The sequence below is a fragment of the Salvelinus alpinus genome, chromosome 3 (genome assembly GCF_045679555.1).
Source record: "Salvelinus alpinus chromosome 3, SLU_Salpinus.1, whole genome shotgun sequence".
Lineage (NCBI taxonomy): Eukaryota > Metazoa > Chordata > Actinopteri > Salmoniformes > Salmonidae > Salvelinus > Salvelinus alpinus.
The window spans coordinates 15,936,556-15,960,716 of NC_092088.1; the positions used below are offsets into that span (position 1 = coordinate 15,936,556).

The 24,161-nt window shown below is 42.5% G+C and overlaps 1 protein-coding gene across 4 annotated transcripts in view; it reads right to left on the minus strand.

Moving 5' to 3' along the window:
• The window catches only part of LOC139570097 (cGMP-dependent protein kinase 1-like), a 195,037-nt gene that overhangs the window by 8,028 nt on the left and 162,848 nt on the right, over nucleotides 1–24,161 (minus strand). For all 4 annotated transcript variants that reach the window (XM_071391632.1, XM_071391631.1, XM_071391629.1 and 1 more), the window contains exon 9: nucleotides 8,871–8,945. In XM_071391632.1, the coding sequence (XP_071247733.1) occupies nucleotides 8,871–8,945 (75 nt within the window). The remainder of the gene's footprint in view (nucleotides 1–8,870; nucleotides 8,946–24,161) is intronic.

Sequence of the window (24,161 nt, forward strand, 5' to 3'; positions counted from 1 at the left end):
CTCTCTCGGCCTTAAGAGGTAAAAGTATACAGATGGGGTGTCACATGATGTAATTGGTGGGCTGCTGACAGAAGCTATGCTGAAGGATGTCTTCAGTGGACAGGACTGGCAGAGGCCTCAGCGGTGTGGTGATTCTCCACAACGTCGTCAGTCAGTCCCATTCCTCTGTCCCAGGGTAGCCCAAGACTTTGATAAAGCTGTGACGAGGTTTAGGTTAACAGTGATCTTCTCTTAAATCAGGACAGTGAATGTAGACACAATAATTCTAGACTCTCAAACCATATGGATATTTTTTCACTGCCCTTTCACTAGTGACTTTCTAATGTAAGTGTACGGCCCTTTACACAACGCCATATAGCCTACAATCCTTTCCGGGTGCCAGAAAAGACGTCTTCAAACCACAACATTTCATCATATGCATACTAAAGCCACACAATGTCCTGTTATGAGACACGAATAATAAAAAAAAATTGGTTGAAGAAAATCCTTCCTATCCAATTGAATTTATCTAGGCTACTGTCCCCTTGCCACCTCAAAATACCTGACCTGCTGCTGAAAAGTGTGATCACAACACAACAGTCGCATTCCTCCATTCTGACATGCCCACTACACTATTGTTGCCGTAGCAGCTGTCAAAATATTCGCTAAGTCCGAACCTGTGGCTGGATGAGGCCGCTCACCTGAGGGGTCAATGCACAACTAAGACCGACCCATAGGGGTTTGACCCCCACCTAGTTCACAATAAAGCGACCACATGGGCAGAGACGACAAAAAATCATCCTTATTGAAACCGGCTGCTAGGTGTGAACGTACAATGCAGCATTTTGACCCCATTACGTCCCCTTCATCTGTGGACCTGACAACTCAAGCCTGGGTCAGCTCAACACGGTGTTATCCTTGTCACATTGTGTTTCGTTCATTTAGGCTTCCTTGTATCTTGTATTTTAAGTAATGCACGTGTTGATCAATCGTGCAGCCTTTGATGTTGTTGACTTTTGATGATCTTTAAACTATTTGACTCCCGCCATGTACTCATAATTGTAGCTTGAATTGAATTTAGCCACTGCCCTATTTTCTATTTAACTTCTATTGAACTGTTGGTTGAATACACTAGTACAGCTGCTATACAGCTCCATATTTATGCAGCTGTGTTGTGATCGTGTAGCCGTAAATGTCATGGCCTTGTATTTGGGATGCTCCTGATTCCTGACTCCATTCTCAGAGCCAAGCACGAGGTCTAACAATCAAACAGAAATGCTTTACAACAGCGCTGAGCTGCCACCGATCTCAGCTTTTTTCCCCTGCAATGGCATATGGCACCTGGTGATCTACCCTAAACCCTAAGCTTAACCCTTACCCTAACCCTAACCTTAACCCTAACCCTTACCTCACCCTAACCCTACACTCTTAGAAAAAAAAGTTGAAAATGGTTAAGGTAAGGGTTAAGGTTACACTCTGAGAAAAAAATGGTTATTTGGCTGGCCCCATAGAAGAACCCTTTGAAGAATCCTTTTTGGTTCCATGTAGAACTCTTTTGGTTCCAGGTAGAGCCCTTTTGGGTTCCATGTAGAACCCTTTCCACAGAGTGTTCTATCTGGAACCAAAAATGGTTATCCTATGGGCACAGCTGAAGAACCCTTTTGGAGCCCTTTTTCCTAAGACTGTAACCTTAACCCTTACCTTAACTATTTTTTACTTTAAATAGGGTAGGGACGTACCAAGGATCCCAGATAGCAAGGATCGTGATCTATGGGAGGGCTCGCCTCGCATAACTCATGTCCACAACAACAGGGGTTACATTCAAGTCTGAGTTACCCATAATATCTCATGTCAGGATTTTACCACATGACTCCACTGCACTGGCACTATTCAAAGAGACATTGCCTAGGCTGGGACTAAAGGCCAAATACACAAATAAACTCCTCTTACATAAGATTCTTTCAAGATTTCCAGATTGTATTTCAGTAGTCAACAGGTAACACGCTCCCTTGATTTACCAATAGCACTACAGATAATGTCAATGAGTTGATCAAGAATTTGAAATGTGACTTTTTGAAGACAAATCAAATCAACGTTTATTCGTCACGTGCACCGAATACAACCTTACAGTCCCTAACCAACCAACAGTGCAATTTTTAAGTACCTCTCTCTTAAATAATGTGATTATGAAATAAGAGAACATAATAAAAAGTTCTGTTAGGCTCATAAACATTAAGAGACAGTAGAAAACACCTCTACAACAAAACGGGGAGGCTGAATTGAGTTCAAGAGCTCTCTATCAGACACGTGAAAACCGCAAGGTCAGAAAACCGCAAGGTCAGCGCTTCTGGCCAGGCTTCCCTGTTGCCACATATAGAAGCTGTTTATATCCCTACCACTGACTCGCCTCAGAAAACCAATACGTGATTAGAACACAGGTGGCTGGTGGCACCTTAATATGGGAGGACGGGCTTATAGTAATGCTGCTACGAAGTAAATAGAATGGTATCAAACACATGGTTTCCATGTGTTTGATACCATTCCATTCACTCCATTCCAGACATTATTATAAGCCTGTCCTCCCCTCACCAGCCTCCAGTACTTTAGAGGAACCTAGTTGAAACAGCTGTCCCGGAGCACTCCCACCCTCTAATGTTTACAAATATAGAACCTGTTCCACCTGGGGAGGCAGAAAAAGGAGAGCCTGGTGAGGGTACAGCCAGGGAACATAGAGAACCTTGGGGGCACAGAGGAGGGAGGTAGGAGGGCAGAGTATACCAGCCTGAACCCCGCAAGCTTTTCCAGACCCCCCCCCGCCACTGTGTGGTGTCACCTTTGGCGTGAGAGACCCTTAGGGTGTAAGTACTGTATCAGCCTCTGGGCACATCGTGTCCCAATGGTGGTGGACGCAACTTGCCCTCTGCATAGATCAAGCCCTTCTAGCTAAGGGTCGAGAGAGAGAGTGAAAGCCAGGGACACAGAGCCAGCAGAAGGCTTGGGACCCAGATCAACGGGCTGATTGACGGGAGAAAGCCAGGGACACAGAGCCAACAGAAGGCTTGGGACCCTGATCAACGTGCTGATTGATAGGAGAAAGCCAGGGATACAGAGCCAGCAGAAGACTTGGGACCCTGATCAACGTGCTGATTGATAGGAGAAAGCCAGGGACACAGAGCCAGCAGAAGACTTGGGACCCTGATCAACGTGCTGATTGATGGGAGAAAGCCAGGGACACAGAGCCAGCAGAAGACTTGGGACCCTGATCAACGGGCTGATTGATGGGAGAAAGCCAGGGACACAGAGCCAGCAGAAGACTTGGGACCCTGATCAACGGGCTGATTGATAGGAGAAAGCCAGGGACACAGAGCCAACAGAAGACTTGGGACCCTGATCAACGGGCTGATTGATAGGAGAAAGCCAGGGACACAGAGCCAACAGAAGGCTTGGGACCCTGATCAACGGGCTGATTGATAGGAGAAAGCCAGGGACACAGAGCCAACAGAAGGCTTGGGACCCTGATCAACGGGCTGATTGATGGGAGAAAGCCAGGGACACAGAGCCAGCAGAAGGCTTGGGACCCTGATCAACGGGCTGATTGATAGGAGAAAGCCAGGTACACAGAGCCAGCAGAAGGCTTGGGACCCTGATCAACAGGCTGATTGATGGGAGAAAGCCAGGGACACAGAGCCAGCAGAAGACTTGGGACCCTGATCAACGGGCTGATTGATGGGAGAAAGCCAGGGACACAGAGCCAACAGAAGGCTTGGGACCCTGATCAACGGGCTGATTGATGGGAGAAAGCCAGGGACACAGAGCCAGCAGAAGACTTGGGACCCTGATCAACGGGCTGATTGATAGGAGAAAGCCAGGGACACAGAGCCAGCAGAAGGCTTGGGACCCTGATCAACGGGCTGATTGATGGGAGAAAGCCAGGGACACAGAGCCAGCAGAAGGCTTGGGACCCTGATCAACGGGCTGATTGATGGGAGAAAGCCAGGGACACAGAGCCAGCAGAAGGCTTGGGACCCTGATCAACGGGCTGATTGATGGGAGAAAGCCAGGGACACAGAGCCAGCAGAAGGCTTGGGACCCTGATCAACGGGCTGATTGATGGGAGAAAGCCAGGGACACAGAGCCAACAGAAGGCTTGGGACCCTGATCAACGGGCTGATTGATGGGAGAAAGCCAGGGACACAGAGCCAGCAGAAGGCTTGGGACCCTGATCAACGGGCTGATTGATGGGACTGCTGGAATTGTAGTAGCAGCGACTGTATTACTATACATGGGAACTCCGTTTGCGTATTTACAATTCTACTGTAGTTGTCGATGTTACCAAGAAAACGTAACACAACATTAAGAATTAGGCTAATTCAACATGGGAAATACTAGCTAGCACCACTGCAAATTGGATATATTTGTGGAAATAAATCCTAACTTTTATTTCCAAAAAGAGTGAAAATTATAGATTTCCTTTCCTGTTTGTATTTCCTTTCAGATAATGCTTATTTTTGACGTGTAGAAATGGTGTGTGCTCCTCATAAATCAGAAAACCTAAAATAGAGTTTGTTTCCCCAGAGACACCACAAAGCCCATTTTAACAACTAGGCCTGCAGGTATCTTACTAACTAATGAATGTTATTAGACAACATGGACACAAAAGCAGTCTGGTCTGTTTACTTAGTCATTGCAGACACCTTATTGTGGGTGCTGTATATTTAATTGACCCAACCGCATACTCAAATGATGTGTTCTCTATACTCCAGCCCACGACTGATGAAGTTATGAGAGTCCTGTCTGTCTCTATAGATCTCGCCAGCTTGTAGTCCTAAAAATCAGGAAATGACTTACCTCTGGTTCGTTCATCCATTCCTATGGGGGAAAATTAATGGGGAAAGAATGGGGTTTTGGTATAAACGCTGAAAATAAGGTCTGTGGTAAACAAAGGCTTATGAGATCTGATACGTTTTGTTCTATAAGATAATACCAGTCAGTTAACATTGCCTTTATGTGTTTTATGTACTTGATTACATACAGTGCATTCGGAAAGTATTCAAACCCCTTTACTTTTTCCACATTTTGTTACGTTACAGCCTTATTCTAAAATGGATTCAATAAAACAATTTCCTCATCAATCTACACACAATACTCAATAATGACAGAGCGAAAACAGGTTAAGACATTTTTGCAAATTTATTTAAAACAAAAAACAGAAATACCTTATTTACATAAGTATTCAGAACCTTTGCTATGAGACTTGAAATTAAGCTCAGGTGCATCCTGTTTCCATTGATCCACCTGTGGTAAATTCAATTGATTGGACATGATTTGGAAAGGCACACGTCTGTCCATATAAGGTCCCACCGTAGACAGTGCATGTCAGAGCAAAAACCAAGCCATGAGGTCGAAGGAATTGTCCGTAGAGCTCCAAGACAGGATTGTGTCGAGGCACAGATCTGGGAAATGGTAACACAATTGGGTGAGAAGGGTCTTGGTCAAGGAGGTGACCAAGAACCCAATGGTCACTCTGACAGAGCTCCGGAGTTCCTCTGTGGAGATGGGATAACCTTCCAGAAGGACAACCATCTCTGCAGCATTCCACCAATCAGGCCTTTATGGTAGAGTGGCCAGGCGGAAGTCACTCCTCAGTAAAAGGCACATAACAGCCCGCTTGGACTTTGCCAAAAGGCACCTAAAGACTCTCAGACCATGAGAAACAAGATTACCTGGTCTGATGAAACTAAGATTAAACTCTTTGGCCTGAATGCCAAGCGTCACGTCTGGAGGAAACCTGGCTCCATCCCCATGGTGAAGCATGGTAGTGGCAACATCATGCTGTGGGGATGTTATTCAGCGGCAGGGACTGGGAGATTAATCAGGATCGAAGCAAAGATGAACAGAGCAAAGTACAGAGAGATCCTTGATGAAAACCTACTCCAAAGCACTCAGGACCTCAGACTGGGGCGAAGGTTCACCTTCCAACAGGACAATGACCCTAAGCACACAGCCAAGACAACGCAGGAGTGGCTTCGGAACAAGTCTCTCAATGTCCTTGAGTTGCCCAGCCAGAGCCCGGACTTGAACCCGATCGAACATCTGTGCAGCAATGCTCCCCATTCAACCTGACAGAGCTTAAGAGGATCTGCAGAGAAGAGTCTGAGAAACTCCCCAAATACAGGTGTGCCAAGCTTGTAACGTCATACCCAAGAAGACTTGAGGCTGTAATTGCTAACAAAGGTGCTTCAACAAAGTACTGAGTAAAGGGTCTGAATACTTATGTCAATGTGATATTTCCGGTTATTTTTTAATATCAATTAGCAAAAATGTATAAAAAAGAAACAGTTTTTTCTTTGTTATTATGGGGTATTGTGTGTAGAGTGATAAGGGGAAAAACACAATTTAATACATTTTAACGTAACAAAATGTGGAAAAAGTCAAGAGGGTCTGAATACTTTCCGAAGGCACTGTAAATGCTTAAAAATTCACCAGAATTGATGTAATCCGATGAAGATGATCTCATAGAACAAAACCTATAAAACCTCCTAAACCTGTGTTTACCACAGACCTTATTTCCGGCGTTCATCCAAAACACCTCAAAAAAACAAACATGCGTTTCCTCATAGGCTTTGGCTAACAAGCCATGGCAGAGTTTGTGTATTGCTCTCTATAGTAAATATATTCTGCACAAAAATGCACAACACTTACGATACCATGACAACAACAGTTGTTAGAGATGATGGAGGAACCACAAAAGGATCTTGAGGGGTGAGCTCACAGGTCTACGGCCTGTTTCATTACCAATAATAATATATCTCAATTTAGGACTTGGCCATTTGTGACTGTGAACAGCTGGCTTTGAAGTCAATGAATCAGCTCCTGTACTAAGGATCACTGACCACTAGAGGGGGTACTTGCATCATTTTCAAATGATATAAAGTAGTATTGAAAGAGCGTCACAATGCAAATTCATTGTACCCATCATAGTGAGTGACGTCTCTATGTTATTCAGAAGAAGGCATGGGAATAATACACTAGGGACTGCAGTACACCAACATAAAAGACTTACAGACAAATTAAATGCTATCTGAGACACACACACACCAGAACCCCTGACAATGGAAGACACTGCTGCATATGTAGCTAGTGACAGATGTCCTCCTCATGGCTCTAGTGACAGATGTCCTCCTCATGGCTCTAGGGACAGATGTCCTCCTCGTGGCTCTAGGGACAGATGTCCTCCTCATGGCTCTAGGGACAGATGTCCTCCTCATGGCTCTAGGGACAGATGTCCTCCTCATGGCTCTAGGGACAGATGTCCTCCTCATGGCTCTAGGGACAGATGTCCTCCTCATGGCTCTAGGGACAGATGTCCTCCTCATGGCTCTAGGGACAGATGTCCTCCTCATGGCTCTAGGGACAGATGGGCTCCTCATGGCTCTAGGGACAGATGTCCTCCTCATGGCTCTAGGGACAGATGTCCTCCTCATGGCTCTAGGGACAGATGGGCTCCTCATGGCTCTAGGGACAGATGTCCTCTTCATGGCTCTAGGGACAGATGTCCTCCTCATGGCTCTAGGGACAGATGGGCTCCTCATGGCTCTAGGGACAGATGTCCTCCTCATGGCTCTAGGGACAGATGTCCTCCTCATGGCTCTAGGGACAGATGTCCTCCTCATGGCTCTAGGGACAGATGGGCTCCTCATGGCTCTAGGGACAGATGGGCTCCTCATGGCTCTAGGGACAGATGGGCTCCTCGTGGCTCTAGGGACAGATGTCCTCCTCATGGCTCTAGGGACAGATGTCCTCCTCATGGCTCTAGGGACAGATGTCCTCCTCATGGCTCTAGGGACAGATATCCTCCTCATGGCTCTAGGGACAGATGTCCTCCTCATGGCTCTAGGGACAGATGTCCTCCTCATGGCTCTAGGGACAGATGTCCTCCCCATGGCTCTAGGGACCAGACGACCGACTACTCTGTCACCATGATGTGTTATCTGGGCTGTACGTTTGTGAGGGAGCCCCCTCATACAGACAGTAATTACCCACGTCAATGACAAACATGGGATTTAATTGCACGCCATTTAACATAGGAGTTGTTCAATACCTACCTGCTTTTGAGTTGATGAAAACAATGGTTAATATTATCTCAAAGAACATGCAGTTTGTTGCTTGACATACTTCAGGAGAGCGTAATGTTTCCAAACTCTGTTATGAGAACAATATGTGCCCGTTACACGGATCAGTTTTCAAGAGCAGCATGTATCGTTAGCCTGCTTACAAACAAACTACAATATGTTCTAAGGTCAGCGAAATACCAAACCCAATGTGTCTTCTCTAATTAAAATGGCGAGCTGAAGACAAGACCACTATAACTGAATCACTATTATCAGTTGGATTCCTCATATTCCTCATTTCCCCACCAATCAGGAAATCAAGAAAGCATTCTAAACTCCAGAGCTCAATAATTGTAGCAGGGACTGGGGTAGGATTCATATGTAACTAAAGCCATTGGGCTGGATGAAGTTTCTCTTTATGGAAAGCCGGTGCAGCAGAGATAATTGTATCCAGGAAGAGGTCAGAGGAACGGCAAGACAGATGAAACGAGACTAATTAACTCCATGCATCGACTACAACCTCATCTGGTTTTGCAATGGCTAGGGGAGTTTAGTGTGAATGAGGTGTGTGTTTGGGGCTGAAGGGTATTGTTGTAATGAGGTGTGCTTGAGTGGTGTTAGTTACATGTATATATATACAGTATCTAGTGTATATGTATGTATGGGTGTATAAGGAAATGGGAATATGTGTGACGCTAATGATACCCTGTATGTAGACGATACACAATTTTGTCCATCGGATGCATGTAGGGAACTGTATGTGAAGAGTGAGATACTTACTTGGCTTTGGCCCCTGCATCCTCATAACCTTTGTTTGAGACGTCCTCGAGGCCCCCGATCAAGTGCTTAAATGAACTGAAAGTGAACACAGAGTCACATTAATCATTGACTACCTAAAACACAGAGGTTACAGTAACTTATGGTTGTATCTCAATGATCTCTCCTAAAACACCTAGGTTAAATTACCTTATGGTTGTATCCCAATGATCTCTCCTAAAACACCTAGGTTACATTAACTTATGGTTGTATCTCAATGATCTCTCCTAAAACACCTAGGTTAAATTACCTTATGGTTGTATCCCAATGATCTCTCCTAAAACACCTAGGTTAAATTACCTTATGGTTGTATCCCAATGATCTCTCCTAAAACACCTAGGTTAAATTACCTTATGGTTGTATCCCAATGATCTCTCCTAAAACACCTAGGTTAAATTACCTTATGGTTGTATCCCAATGATCTCTCCTAAAACACCTAGGTTACATTAACTTATGGTTGTATCTCAATGATCTCTCCTAAAACACCTAGGTTAAATTACCTTATGGTTGTATCCCAATGATCTCTCCTAAAACACCTAGGTTAAATTACCTTATGGTTGTATCCCAATGATCTCTCCTAAAACACCTAGGTTACATTAACTTATGGTTGTATCCCAATGATCTCTCCTAAAACACCTAGGTTAAATTACCTTATGGTTGTATCCCAATGATCTCTCCTAAAACACCTAGGTTACATTACCTTATGGTTGTATCCCAATGATCTCTCCTAAAACACCTAGGTTACATTAACTTATGGTTGTATCCCAATGATCTCTCCTAAAACACCTAGGTTACATTACCTTATGGTTGTATCCCAATGATCTCTCCTAAAACACCTAGGTTAAATTACCTTATGGTTGTATCCCAATGATCTCTCCTAAAACACCTAGGTTACATTACCTTATGGTTGTATCCCAATGATCTCTCCTAAAACACCTAGGTTAAATTACCTTATGGTTGTATCCCAATGATCTCTCCTAAAACACCTAGGTTAAATTACCTTATGGTTGTATCCCAATGATCTCTCCTAAAACACCTAGGTTACATTACCTTATGGTTGTATCCCAATGATCTCTCCTAAAACACCTAGGTTACATTACCTTATGGTTGTATCCCAATGATCTCTCCTAAAACACAAATGACGGAAAACAGCCCGTGCCTACGCCAATCCAATTATTTTACATTTGTGGGGAGTAGTCAACGAGTGCACACTTCAGGAGGAAGGAGAGATTCTTGGGACGTAGCCATGCTGCTATTGTTACAAATGTTCACTGAGTTCAGCATTATTAATACATGAGACACAGGAGGGCAGCAAATCACCACTAGCATCTGTCACAAAAATCTATCTAGGAAATTAGCTTTGAGCAGAGTGAGACAATGTTTGAATAACAGCAAACATAATTCCCTGTTAATTTTGTGCTGGTTGAGCCACAGCAGCGTAAATCAGCAAAGGAAAAGAGTGGTATCTCCCATTTTGGTTCCAAATGAATCACACTAAGTAGGTTTGCTGTAACATGTTAAAAATAGGTTAAAAGATGGCTACCGCTACTGGGACAAAACTGTCTTTGAATAGTACTTTCCCCTCCCCAAACAACGTCAGTGTTGATGTAACATCCATCTCAGAGTACTCACTTTATAGAATAGATTGTTATTATTATGAATCTATACATAGTCTATTTATGCTTTAGAGGATTGAATCATTTTGCTTAAACCTCTCACAATAGTGAGACGCATAGGAGGAGAGCAGACGTGCTTGTCTCAGTTTGACGGAGGAAATGCTTTAGAACAATCAAAAGATCTGATTGTCCAAAAGTAATATAGTAGATTGAATTGAAGGTTTATATCTGTTCTTTTGGAAGTCAACAATATAATGTCTGCCGGCCCACACTTTGATCATTCAAAAGACAACCCTAAGTTTTCTGTCACAGACAAGATATGATAGACGTTAGCTGTTCCGAAGGGTAAATATATTTATCAATAATACTGTCAAGGTAAACAAGCATCACTGGATGTTAGAAATGTAATTTATTTACCTGACAAGGTATGGTAAATCATAGTGTTTTTTGATGCAATCTTCCATTGTTTCTTTGAGTTAGTATTTAAACCCTACACTTACTTACACTTTATCAAGGAGTTGGCAACTGTCAAAATGTCATAATATAATACATTTAAAGATGAAAGAAAATATAAATGACTGACAGCTAAACCTTGAACTCCTATCTGAGGCCTCCTCTTATCTCAGAGTAGTAGACAAATATCTGGATATGAAAAAATAACCAGATTATGATGACTAGTCATTATTTCCCTTAAAATGCTTAATCTTTCCCTTTTGGGGTGAGCAGGTTTTGATCATTAGGTGTCCTTCTGGGCTGTTTTTAGCCATCTGTTTCTGAAGCGCCTGAAACCATCCGAGGGGCGACGAGGGGTCTGATTACCACACAGCATTTCAGTGAGAGGGGGCGGGTTGGAAAACCGGACATTTAAATGTGACACATCTGAGCCCTGTCTGAGGAGTGATGAATCTGGGGCTTTTTCCTCCCAGCAGGCACCAGTGCTGAAAAGCGTTTGTCTGGGCCATTGGGTGCTGAGAGGCAGTGAGGCGGCCTGATGTTCCAAAACAGAATACTCACTCTCCCATGTGCCCCCCATTTCCTGTCCATTGCCCTCCCTTTCTACCACCCAACTCATTACCTTCCCTTCCAGCTCCTACCAGTAATTCAACATTATATTGATGGTGAAATATCGACTCAGTGCTGGTAAATGTTTCACCAGAGCATGACTTGGCATCCTTTGACTCTCCTAATAGTCATTCATGTGAACCCATGGTTATGAGGCCATGGCTATAATCGCCACAGATATAGATAGACAGTTATGTCTGCGGTTTATGAGTCTGCTCTCACAAGTGTTAAATTCAAGTGTCAGACCGTTAAGAATTTTGACAAGGATCTTAAAAAAAATAGTTTTGAGAAATAGTAATCACACAATCAACATTACTTAAGGTAAGTGTGAGAGAATATCTGATCTCAGATGAGGTTAGGCTAGAACTGTCACATCTCCCTGACAGTTATGAACTCATTAATGTGAAATTTATGTCTAGACTGTAGGAGTTTATTATCATTTCGTGACTTGGCTGCTGCCTTAAGATTCCGATATCATCCAGGAATAATGACCCATGATAGGCAATAAAGGGTATTTGAAGTGTGAACTGCTTTGCTCTAAATATAGACCTACAAGCTGACCCATTTAAAGTTGTATTCTTAATGTGCCTCTTCTATAAAAGCACATATATAAGCTGTCCACTCCCACTGGATAAGGTCGAGTTGCCATATAAATGAGATTGATATTAGTGATGCACAAGACTTCAGAAATTCATAGCCCAGAGCAGGGCTGCCCAAACTCGGCTCGACTCAGCTTATCATTGCTATATCTTCCTGACCACACGGTTTGTCTCCCTGTCCGAGCGGTTTGGTACCAAGTCTACACTAAAATGGCACTCAACTCCCTATATAGTGCACTACACCATGGACCCTGGTCAAAAGTAATGCACTATATAGGGATTTATTTGATTAGGATCCCCATTAGCCGACGCCAAATGGCGATAGCAAGTCTAACTGGGGTCCGAAACATAACGAAGAAGACATTACAGACAAAATACTTTACAACTGACATATATTTAAAAACCTGAACATGTAGTGTGTGCATCTATCAGTTACACATACTGTACATCCCAGTACACCATCACAACAAGTAGGTCACATGGGGGAGAGGCGTTGTGCCGTGAGGTGTTGCATTATTTGTTTTATTGAACCAGGTTTGCTGTTCCCTAGTGCTATATGAGGTGGAAGGGAGTTCCATGCAATCATGGCTAGGACTGTGGCGGCCATGACATCTTTTCAGCCGGTGATTGTCAAGCAAATAACTGCCGGTCTCACGGTAATTGACTGTTAATTCACATAAACACATTTAGCATCTCTTGGCTTCCACACATTGATGTAGACCTTTGGAACATCTACATTATAAAAAGTCGAATAAATCCATGTAATATAGTCTACATTATCACAATAAATCAATTATTTATTTTATACAGGTCTCAAGAAACATGTAGTCTATTTCAGAAGAACAAAATAGTGGCGACACGATTTGCTTAGAATTCCATGGCATTATTTTATATTATTTTATAGTTTGAATAACACAATTGACCATAGCTGAATAAAATAGAAAGGATATTTTCTCCAAACGATTTGAGAGATTGCGCACATCCAGCTATTCTGTGTTGAGCGGTTAACAAAGAAACAGGTACTCCTATATGCTTAAGTTATTTATGTAACTTTAGTTCTGATACAAATGTTGGGCTATATGTTTTGATTTTTAATACACTCTAAGGCTGCATGATACGACTAATGATGATCTGAAAAAAGTTGCATGAAATGCATGAGCTCTGCTTTGTTTTTTTGTGCAGGCTGTACACACTTCATCAGTCTCTCATTCACAATTTCACAAGCACTTGATAATGCCTTGAATTTCCCAGCTGCATCCCGTGTGTGTGGCCGTAATGCCCCCTAAAAAAATCCATGCCTTTTGCGACCAATGGCTGTAATAATTATAATCCCCTTTTCCCGGATGATTGCTGAAGCATCTCTCACTCACATGGCTCTCCATCAGGTGATCAGGTCTTTTCTCACAGGCTACAAGTGAAGACAGACACATCAGGGAAGCAACTGCGCGAGTCTGTATCCAATTCCGAGGCGCGAATTGAAGATATTGGAATAAATGTCCACATTTACTTTTCGTCAGCCAACCAGATGAGCAGGCCTAACGAACAGCAAAAGCACTAGTCTATGTCAATCTACTATCCCCCATAGTACGAAAGTTGACCTATTCTATTCTGTGCAATAAATAAATATTACAAACATAGTCTGGGACAGTTATGGGATGCGATAGATCCCAAATTAATACAACCACTAGCATCAAAAAACCTGTTTTAAGCAATGAGGCTGACGCAACAAATGAGAATGTTTAACTTAAAATGTTAATAAACTATTAGGTTATTTCTTCACATTATAAGCGCAGCAATGCGCACACGGCAGTAGGCTATAAGCGTGAATTTTCCGTTAGCAGGAAAACACCATTCTCAGAAGTGACCGCAAATGCAATTATACATGTAATGCTTTTATTATAAAGGTGCATTTTTATGGTGAAAATGAAAATGTACTTGAAACTCACGTGCTGCATATGTATGCCAGTTAGGCTCTACACCTGTTGTTGATTAATGTGCTTAATCTAAAAAAGTTATTTGGCTACTTTAGTTGTGATACAAACCTTATCAAAACATGTAGGTCTATGGGCAAGGCTACATGAGGTGTGCGGACAGTTATGTGATGCGATAGATCCCAAACCTTATCAAACCTTATCTATGATTTGGAAAAAGTCGTAAAAAAAGCATGCGCTATTTCTTGCCTTAATTTAAGCTGGGCATCATAGGATAATATTGTCACCCATCACACTATTCTTGATTTAATCTTGTCTTTACTTAATACTAATTAATATATGTGTGAAATTCATTTTGATTTAGAATGGACCATTATTATGCACCTGTCTAAAAACAGGGGCAGCAGAAAAAAATACATGTAATCTTTGCACCTAAATTGCAAATGGAGGATGCTTTTCCCATGTGTCACGATCGTCTTGATGAGGAAGAGTGGACCAAGGCGCAGCGTGAGAGAAATACATCTTCTTTTATTTAGAGAAGACGAAACACGAAAAACGAACACTTTTACAAAACAAAACAACAAACGACCGTGAAGCTACAAACGTAAGTGCATACACAAGCTACAAACGTTAAACATAGACAATTAACCACATTAACCTTATGCCTATGGCTGCCTTAAATATGGCTCCCAATCAGAGACAATGAATGACAGCTGTCTCTGATTGAGAACCATTCAGGCAACCATAGACATACCTAGATACCTACACTCAACACAAACCCATACACTCTACTAAACCCCCTATACCATACAACCACCCCAGACGAGACAACTATACACAAACATCCCCCATGTCACACCCTGACCTAACCAAAATATTACAGAAAACAAAGATAACTAAGGCCAGGGCGTGACACCATGGTTCATTTTCATGCCAGCCAGGTAGGCTATACTCCTGTTGTAAAGAAAAGCAATGTTCTTAATATTAGGAAAGTTTAGGAAAAAATATAGTAGGCCTAGACTATAGAAAGCTGAGGGGACCTCCTCTTTTTAGTAGAGGCCATCAACCAGTTTTCTCACGCAATTGCATAGCCTATGGAAATGTTGTGCAACGTGAGCTCATGGGCTCTCATGAAGTGTTTGATTAGATTTTTGATTACATTTGCATTGACAAGAGAGTGTGGAATTTGGAATTTGACTGCTGTCATGACTCGTGACCGCCGGTGTGGCAGTAATACGGTCACCGTAACAGCCCTAATCATGGCTCTGTATAATACTGTACATTTCCTTGAATTTGTTCTCGACTTGGGGACTGTGAAAAGACCCCTGGTGGCATGTCTGGTGGGGAAAGTGTGTGTGTCAGTGCTGTGTTTAAGTTGACTATGCAAACAATTTTGAATTTCCAACACATTAATGTTTCTTATAAAAACAAGAAGTGATGCGGACCGTCTTTCCTCAACTCTTAGCCAAGAGAGACTGGCATGCATATTATTGATATTTGTCCTCTGATTACAATGAAGAGCAACATGTGGAGCACTGTTCTGGGCCAACTGCAGCGTAACTAGGTCCTTCTTTGCAGCACTTGACCATATGACAGGACAATAATCAAGATAAACTAGAGCCTGCAAGACTTGCTATGTGGAGTGTGGTGTCAAAAAAGCAGAGGTTCTCTTTATCACGGACAGACCTCTCCCTGTCTTTACAACCATTTAATCAATATGTTTTGACTATTTTTACATTGGTAAAAATAGAAAAGAGTAGAGGGCCAAGAGAGCTGCCCTGCAGTACACCACACTTCACATGTTTAACATTAGATAATCTTCCATTAAAGAAATCCCTCTGTGTTCTATTAGATAGATAGCTCTGAATCCATGATATGGCAGAGGTTGAAAAGCTACAAGACATACACTGCTCAAAAAAATAAAGGGAACACTTAAACAACACAATGTAACTCCAAGTGAATCACACTTCTGTGAAAACAAACTGTCCACTTAGGAAGCAACACTGATTGACAATAAATTTCACATGCTGTTGTGCAAATGGAATAGACAACAGGTGGAAATTATAGGCAATTAGCAAGACACCCCCAATAAAGGAGTGGTTCTGCAGGTGGTGACCACAGACCACTTCTCAGTTCCTATGCTTCCTGGCTGATGTTTTGGTCACTTTTGAATGCTGGCGGTGCTTTCACTCTAGTGGTAGCATGAGACGGAGTCTACAACCCACACAAGTGGCTCAGGTAGTGCAGCTCATCCAGGATGGCACATCAATGCGAGCTGTGGCAAGAAGGTTTGCTGTGTCTGTCAGCGTAGTGTCCAGAGCATGGAGGCGCTACCAGGAGACAGGCCAGTACATCAGGAGACGTGGAGGAGGCCGTAGGAGGGCAACAACCCAGCAGCAGGACCGCTACCTCCGCCTTTGTGCAAGGAGGAGCACTGCCAGAGCCCTGCAAAATGACCTCCAGCAGGCCACAAATGTGCATGTGTCTGCTCAAACGGTCAGAAACAGACTCCATGAGGGTGGTATGAGGGCCCGACGTCCACAGGTGGGGGTTGTGCTTACAGCCCAACACCGTGCAGGACGTTTGGCATTTGCCAGAAAACACCAAGATTGGCAAATTCGCCACTGGCGCCCTGTGCTCTTCACAGATGAAAGCAGGTTCACACTGAGCACATGTGACAGACGTGACAGTCTGGAGACGCCGTGGAGAACGTTCTGCTGCCTGCAACATCCTCCAGCATGACCGGTTTGGCGGTGGGTCAGTCATGGTGTGGGGTGGCATTTATTTGGGGGGCCGCACAGCCCTCCATGGGCTCGCCAGAGGTAGCCTGACTGCCATTAGGTACCGAGATGAGATCCTCAGACCCCTTGTCAGACCATATGCTGGTGCGGTTGGCCCTGGGTTCCTCCTAATGCAAGACAATGCTAGACCTCATGTGGCTGGAGTGTGTCAGCAGTTCCTGCAAGAGAAAGGCATTGATGCTATGGACTGGCCCGCCCGTTCCCCAGACCTGAATCCAATTGAGCACATCTGGTACATCATGTCTCGCTCCATCCACCAACGCCACGTTGCACCACAGACTGTCCAGGAGTTGGCGGATGCTTTAGTCCAGGTCTGGGAGGAGATCCCTCAGGAGACCATCCGCCACCTCATCAGGAGCATGCCCAGGCGTTGTAGGGAGGTCATACAGGCACGTGGAGGCCACACACACTACTGAGCCTCATTTTGACTTGTTTTAAGGACATTACATCAAAGTTGGATCAGCCTGTAGTGTGGTTTTCCACTTTAATTTCGAGTGTGACTCCAAATCCAGACCTCCATGGATTGATAAATTTGATTTCCATTGATAATTTTTGTGTGATTTTGTTGTCAGCACATTCAACTATGTAAAAAAAAAAGTATTTAATAAGAATAGTTCATTCATTCAGATCTAGGATGTGTTATTTTAGTGTTCCCTTTATTTTTTTGAGCAGTGTATGTTTTTTCAACAACAGGTTATGGTCAATAAAATCAAAGGCAGCACTGAAATCTAACAGTACAGGTACCACAATCTTGTTATTATCAATTTCTTTCAACCAATCATCAGTAATGTGTGTCAGTTGAGTGCCCTTCTCTGTAAGCATGCTGAAAGTCTGTTGTTAATTTGTTTACAGAGAAATAGCATTGTATTTGGTCAAACACAATTTCTTCCAACTTGCTGCCAGGTCAACAGTAAGACCTGGCAGCAAGCTGATAGGTCGGCTGTTAGAACCAGTAAAGGCCGTGTTTACCACTCTTGGGTAGCAGAATGACTTTGGCTTTCCTCCAGGCCTGAGGACAAAAACTTTCCTCTAGACTCATATTAAAGATATGACATATAGACTCTGTCTATATGTCTATAGACTCAGCTACCCTCCTCACTAGCTTTCCAAGTAAGTTGTCAACGCCAGGAGGTTTGACATTATTGATTGATAACAATACTTGTCCACCCCTTCCACACTAATTTGACAAAATTCAAACTTACAATGCTTTTCTTTCATTATTGTTTATGGTTTTATGCATGAATACGATGGCTCACTGTTCGTTGCTGGCATGTCCTGCCTAAGTTTGCCCACTAATCATTAAAATAATTGGCAACATCAAATGGTTCGGTGATGAATAAGCCATCTGATTGGATGAAATACGGAGTTGAATTGGTCTTTCTGCCCATCATTTCATATGAAGTACTATTTCCATCGTTCTGTCCATCATTGATCTTGGCTTCATAATACAGTTCCTTCTTCTTTTGGAATAGGGTGTTCTTTTCAGACACACTCCAGGAATCCCACCACACCACAGCGATCACATCATTATGTGCACGACAACGGCATGACGACAGAGGGAGCACAGCGTGGCAGCCAAGACAAGCCCTCTCTAATGGCCTCGGCCATAAAGCTTTCAGCCGGCCAACGTGATAAAATTAATGGTGGCTTTCCTGCAAAGAGAAAGGTGAATGTTCCACTCTTTTCTCCAGTGTTTGTCTGCTGTGCTGGGATTGCCTTTTTTTTTTGCCTTGCCTCTGGCTCTGAGCTACACAGACCGAGACAGAGACACACAGAGACCCAGACCACACACAGCGAGTGCTGCTGGGTCTGTGAGGAGGTACAGGGTCAGTCTACCATGCTGTGCACAGCACTCCATCCCCAGTCCCACTGTTTTACAAAGCTGGGTGTCATTCTAAACAGGAACCTTTTCAGTCTCCTTTATATGATGTTTTAATTGTATAGTTGTAGCCACCTTTTCAATGTGGTGAAGGTATTTGTTCTGATTAGGAATAAATGGCATAGTATTGATCAGTGATGAATTATCTGTAACCAATGATATGGATCAATAATCTTGCTAAAAGATACTGATCCTATAGTCACGCTACTGTTGAGGTAATGCCCTGCAGTACCTTGTTTTTTCATGGCAGTAAAGGGTTAAAAAAGAGAAGCCGTGCAAGGTTATTAAACAGAGGTGCCTAGTTATTCTTCTTTTGTTGATATTTTTTATTTGTTATTTAACCTTTAATTTAATGTTGATATCATGGTAGAGTGCAACCTAAAACCCTGGCCCTGATGTGCAATGTCTCCGACCCCCCTCTGATTTTAAATCTAGATCTGGTTTTAGTAAGTAGGCTGTTGTCAAAAATTGATGGGGTTAGGATTTGGGCTAAATCAACTGATGCTGATGTAATTGTGTTTTCTGAAACCTGGCTCAGCAAGTCTGTTCTTGATAAGGATATTTGTATAAATGGTTACAATGTGTATCGCACTGCTTGAGTTAAGAAAGGTGGGGGTGTGGCTATATATGTAAAAGACTAAATTCCTTGTAAGTGTGGCAAAGTCTGTAACTATTTGTAAACAGTTGGAATTTCTTGCTTTGAATATTGAGGTTTCAAAGGGCCTCTCTATAACTGTGATTGGCTGTTAGACCCCCCTCTGCTCTCGGTGATGCATTTTCTTCTCTGATTAACCTTATGTCTAAACTTCTTTACAGTGAGATGATCTTGATTGGTGAACTCAAGTGGTGTTGGTTAAAGCCGGTGTCTGATGATTTAAAAATGTTTTGTAATTCTATGAATCTTACCCAGTTGATTAACTCACCCACTCGCCCAAATCTCAAATGTCCAGAGAAATCTACCCTGATTGATTTTATATTGACAAATGTATCACATAAATATTCTGGTGTTTTTTGTAATGATTTAAGTGACCATTGTGCTGTTGTTGCTGTTAGAAATACTAAGGTTCCTAAGACAAACCCACGCTTATTCGTAAGAGAAATTTGAAGAGTTTTAATGAGCAGGCTTTCTTTCATGATTTGTTTTATTTTGACTGGAGTATATTGAGTTTATCCCTGATGTGGACACTGCCTGGAAATTCTTTCATGATGTTTTTTTCCAAACAGTAAACAAACATGCCCCATTCCGCAGGTTCAGGGTTAAAGGGCGGGATAATCCATGGTTTTCTTCTGAGCTGTTTTGTATTATTCACAAACGTAATCTAGCCTGGGCTAAAGCAAGGAAATCATGTTCTGATGCTGATTGGCTTATTTTTAGGCAGTTATGAAAACAAGTGTTCTTTTTTTCTCAGGGAGGCCAAGTCTGAATATTTTATGTCTGTTACCACTGATAACCCGAATGACCATAGAACGTTTTGGAAGGCTATTAAGTCTATGTCTGGTAACAGTAATGTTAATGAATTACCGTCATGTGTATTGAAGGACTCTGTTGCTGTATATGACAAAACTGAAATGCTGAATTGTTTCAATGAGCACTTTGTATCATCTGGTAGGTTGTTTGATTCAGTGTCCTCTGTCTTTGTACAACCCTGTGTGGATGAACCAGTGTCCTCTGTCTCTGTACAACCCTGTGTGGATGAACCAGTGTCCTCTGTCTCTGTACAACCCTGTGTGGATGAAGCAGTGTCCTCTGTCTCTGTACAACCCTGTGTGGATGAACCAGTGTCCTCTGTCTCTGTACAACCCTGTGTGGATGAAGCAGTGAGAGCTGGTGAAACTTTTATCTTTTTGCCATTCTCAGTGCAGGAGGTACATAATAAATTATTAACTATTAATTAGCTACTTATCTGTCTGATGGAATTCACTGCACTCAATTTTATGGGCTCGTGTCTGTTAAATTGTCTGTCTGTAATGGTGTGCCCCAGGGCTCTGTACTTGGTCCCATCTTATTCACTATTTATATAAATAATTTTGACAAAAATGTGCAAAATGTGCAACTTCACTTTCATGTTGATGATACTGCTTTTTACTGTTGTGCCTCGTCTCTCACAAAAGCTTTCCAGAACTTGCAAACTGCTTTTTATACTGTTCAACATACCTTGTGTCAATTGAAGCTTATCCTCAATACTGACTAAACTAAAATAATGGTATTTTCTAAAGCAAGAAATAGACCTCTGAACCTTTCGCCTATTACTACCTGTCAGGGCAATGAGATTGAGACTGTAATCTCATATAAATATCTTGGAATTTTAATTGATGACGGATTTTATTTTAGGAATAAGGCCTGTTTTTCTTTTGAAGCCAGAAGGAGGCTAGTATCAGCTACATGTATGCCTTTACTAGACTATGGGGATATTTTATATATGAATGCTTCCGCTCAGTGTTTGAGATCAATTGACACCCTTTACCATGGAGCATTGAGATTTATTTTTAACTGCAAAACCCTTTAGCATCACTGCACTTTATATACCAGGGTTGGCTGGTATATAAAGTGCACTTGTAGGCTCAGACTCTGGTATTCTTTTATTTACAATGCCATTTTGTGTTTATTTTATTTATTTTATTTCACCTTTATTTAACCAGGTAGGCAAATTGAGAACACGTTCTCATTTACAATTGCGACCTGGCCAAGATAAAGCAAAGCAGTTCGACACATACAACAACACATAGTTACACATGGAGTAAAACAAACATACAGTCAATAATACAGTGAAAAATAAGTCTATATACAATGTGAGCAAGTGAGGTGAGATAAGGGAGGTGAAGGCAAACAAAATATATATATAAATAAATAAAAATATAAAAAAGCCATGGTGGCGAAATAAATACAATATAGCAAGTAAAAAAATATATAAAAAAAGAAAATTAAAATTTTAAAAAGAAAAAGAAAAATATTTAAAAAAAAGGTATTAAAAAGGTCAAAAAATAAAAAAACTACTACCATTTCTTGGGGGCATTTTTATTGTTCAGAAATGTGGTGGGTACTCTCTTCGTTTGCAGGACTTTATCCTGCTAACTGTTCCAAATGTCCGAACTGAATTTGATGAAAGGGCTTTATTGTACTCTGCGCCATTGGCTTGGAACGCCTTACAAAAAACTTTTAAACTGGAAGAACTTGTCCCGATTGGTGTTTATAAATCATTGATGAACGATTTTAAGGCTGATTCCATGACCTATCAATGATTTTAATTTGCTGTTTTAGGATTTTGTTATACACTTGTGAATTCTCTGTTTTTATATTAGATTACCTGTAGTTTTTAATCTTTTCTGTCTATAATTGTGTAATGACTTGGTGCTGACTATCTTGGCTAGGACGCTCTAGAAAAACAGATTTCAAATATCAATGAGCCCTTCCTGGTTAAATGAGGGGGGAAAAAATAAAAAATACAGGCCACTACCATACAGGATACTACCCTACAGATACTACTACTACCCTACAGGCCACGACTCCACAGGCTACTACTCTAAAGGCTACTACTACTACTCTACAGGCTACTACTCTGCAGGCTACTTCAACTAACCTACAGGCTACTACTCTACAGGCTACTACTCCACAGGCTACTACCCTACAGGCTACTATTACTACCCTACAAACTACTAACCTACAGGTTACAACTCTACAGGCTACTTCTCTACAGGATCCTAATCCACAGGCTACTACTCTAAAGGCTACTACTATACAGGCTACTACTCTACAGGCTACTACTCTGCAGGCTACTTCAACTAACCCACAGGCTACTACTCTACAGGCTACTACTCCACAGGCTACTACCCTACAGGCTACTACTACTACCCTACAGGCTACTAATACTACTCTACAGGCTACTACCCGACAGGAAACAACTCTACAGACTACAACTCTACAGGCCACTACTACTACCATACAGGCTACTACTCTACAGGCTACTACCCTACAGGCTACCACCCCACAGGCTACTCCTCTACAGAGTACTACACTAGAGGCTACTACTACTAAACTACAGACTAATAATCTATAGGCTACTACACTACAGGCTACCACCCTACAGGCTACTACTTGACAGGCTACTACTCTACAGGCTACTACCCTAAAGGCTACTACTACTACCCTACAGGCTACTACTCTACAGGCCACGACCCTACAGGCTTCTACTACTACCTGACAGGCTACAACCCTACAGACTACTACTCAACAGGCTACTACTACTACCCTACAGGCTACTACTACTACCCTACAGGCTACTAATACTACTCTACAGGCTACTACCCGACAGGAAACAACTCTACAGACTACAACTCTACAGGCCACTACTACTACCATACAGGCTACTACTCTACAGGCTACTACCCTACAGGCTACCACCCCACAGGCTACTCCTCTACAGAGTACTACACTAGAGGCTACTACTACTAAACTACAGACTAATAATCTATAGGCTACTACACTACAGGCTACCACCCTACAGGCTACTACTTGACAGGCTACTACTCTACAGGCTACTACCCTACAGGCTACTACTACTACCCTACAGGCTACTACTCTACAGGCTACTACTACTACCCAACAGGCTACTACCCTACAGGCCACGACCCTACAGGCTTTTACTACTACCTGACAGGCTACAACCCTACAGACTACTACTCAACAGGCTACTACTACTACCCCACAGGCTACTACTCTACAGGCTACTACTACTACTAACATTTATGGGCTACTACTCTACAGGCTACTACTCGACAGGCAACTACCCTACATGCAACCACTCCACATGCAACTACTCTACAGGCTACTACTACTACTACCCTAAAGGCTACTGCTATTAACATAGAGGCTACTACTCTACAGGCTACTACTACTACTCTACAGGCTACTACTCTACAGGCTACTACTCTTCAGGCTACTACGACTACCCTACAGGCTACTACTCTAAAGGCTACTACTACTACGCTACAGGCTACTACACTACAGGCTACTACTACTACTCTACAGGCTACTACTACTATTCTACAGGCTACTACTCTTCAGGCTGCTACTATTACCCTACAGGCTACTACTCTACAGGCTAGTACGCTACAGGCTACTACTACTACTCTACAGGATACTACTCTACAGGCTACTACTACTACCCTACAGGCTACTACTACTCTACAAGCTACTACTACTACCCTACAGGCTACTACTCTCCAGGCTACTATTACAACTCTACAGTCTACTACTCTACAGGATACTACTCTACAGGCTCTACAGGCTACAACTACTACTCTACCGAACACTACTACAACTCTAAAGTCTACTACTCTACAGGCTACTACTACTACTCTACAGGCTAC